Source organism: Etheostoma cragini, unplaced genomic scaffold (genome assembly GCF_013103735.1).
Source record: "Etheostoma cragini isolate CJK2018 unplaced genomic scaffold, CSU_Ecrag_1.0 ScbMSFa_3238, whole genome shotgun sequence".
Classification (NCBI taxonomy): Eukaryota; Metazoa; Chordata; class Actinopteri; order Perciformes; family Percidae; genus Etheostoma; species Etheostoma cragini.
Window position 1 is genome coordinate 1 of NW_023267485.1, and position 1,042 is coordinate 1,042.

General features: G+C 50.0%; 1 protein-coding gene across 1 annotated transcript; it reads left to right on the forward strand.

Annotated features, from left to right (window-relative positions):
- The first annotated feature begins 308 nt into the window (after window positions 1-308).
- LOC117940769 (glycine-rich cell wall structural protein 1-like) lies at window positions 309-744 on the forward strand. Its single transcript, XM_034865927.1, has 2 exons — window positions 309-375; window positions 495-744. The coding sequence occupies exons 1-2, from the start codon at window positions 309-311 to the stop codon at window positions 731-733; spliced, it is 306 nt and encodes a 101-aa protein (XP_034721818.1). The 3' UTR covers window positions 734-744.
- Window positions 745-1,042: the final 298 nt, after the last annotated feature.

The window sequence follows — 1,042 nt, forward strand, 5'->3', positions numbered from 1 at the left end:
ATGGGGACAACATGGGGACAACATGGGGACAACATGGGGACAACATGGGGACAACATGAGGGCAACATGAGGACAACATTAGGGCGGGTCGCACGGTGGCATTTGTGTCTTTTTCAGAGTTTTTTAAATCTATAAATTAAATAAAACAACCAAATCCAATAAAAATGGCGAACTAATCGGTTCTTTAACTTGTGAGGAGCGTCCTATGAAATGTTATCTTTTTACAATTAGTTTGAAGGAAACCCAAACTCTCTGGAAATGGGTCCGATGCAACGTTTAAAGTTTGTGTTTTTAATATTTCAGCAGCGATGGAGAACTGCAGCGAGGAGCCGCGGGACGCCGTGACGGAGGAGCCGGCGCACGGTAAACTCAAAGGTACGCACGCCAAACCCCCCCCCCCCCCCCCCCCCCCCCCCCCCCCCCCCCCGCCATCATGTGACACATTCTAGCCCCCGGAAAATATTGTGATTTACAACAAAAATATCCCGACGTAGCGATCGGCGCAGCGATGGAGGAGGCGGCGAGCGGAGGAGAGAAGCTACAGAACGGAGACGGAGGAGGAGGAGGAGGAGGAGGAGGAGGGATGGCGGACGGAGGCGGAGACCTGTCCTCCATCAACGCCATGATGTCGGCCGTGATGTCAGCAGCCGGGACCATCAACGGCGGGGGGGACGGCGAAGGAGAGAGCGGAGTCACGTCGGCCAACTCCTCCGCCGGGCCGTCGCCGAGGTGACCGCAGCCTTCTTAAAGGGCCGGGACGACACGCTCGGTGTTCAGCTATTGGTCGTTTGATGGCTTTGACAATCAGGGTTTTATTTTGTAGTAACAACACACGTCAGAGGCAACATTTCGGGAGATGTTTCACGAAGAGTGACCTCACGTTTTATTTAATTTGGGAGAACGTAACGAGTTCCATTCAGCTGTAAACGGCGATGATGTCGTACTCTAGGAGAAATAATAATTAAAATAATAATTAAAATAATAATTAAAATATTAATTTTACAAATTAGCACCAAAACATCAGGAGACAGACTTGAATTGA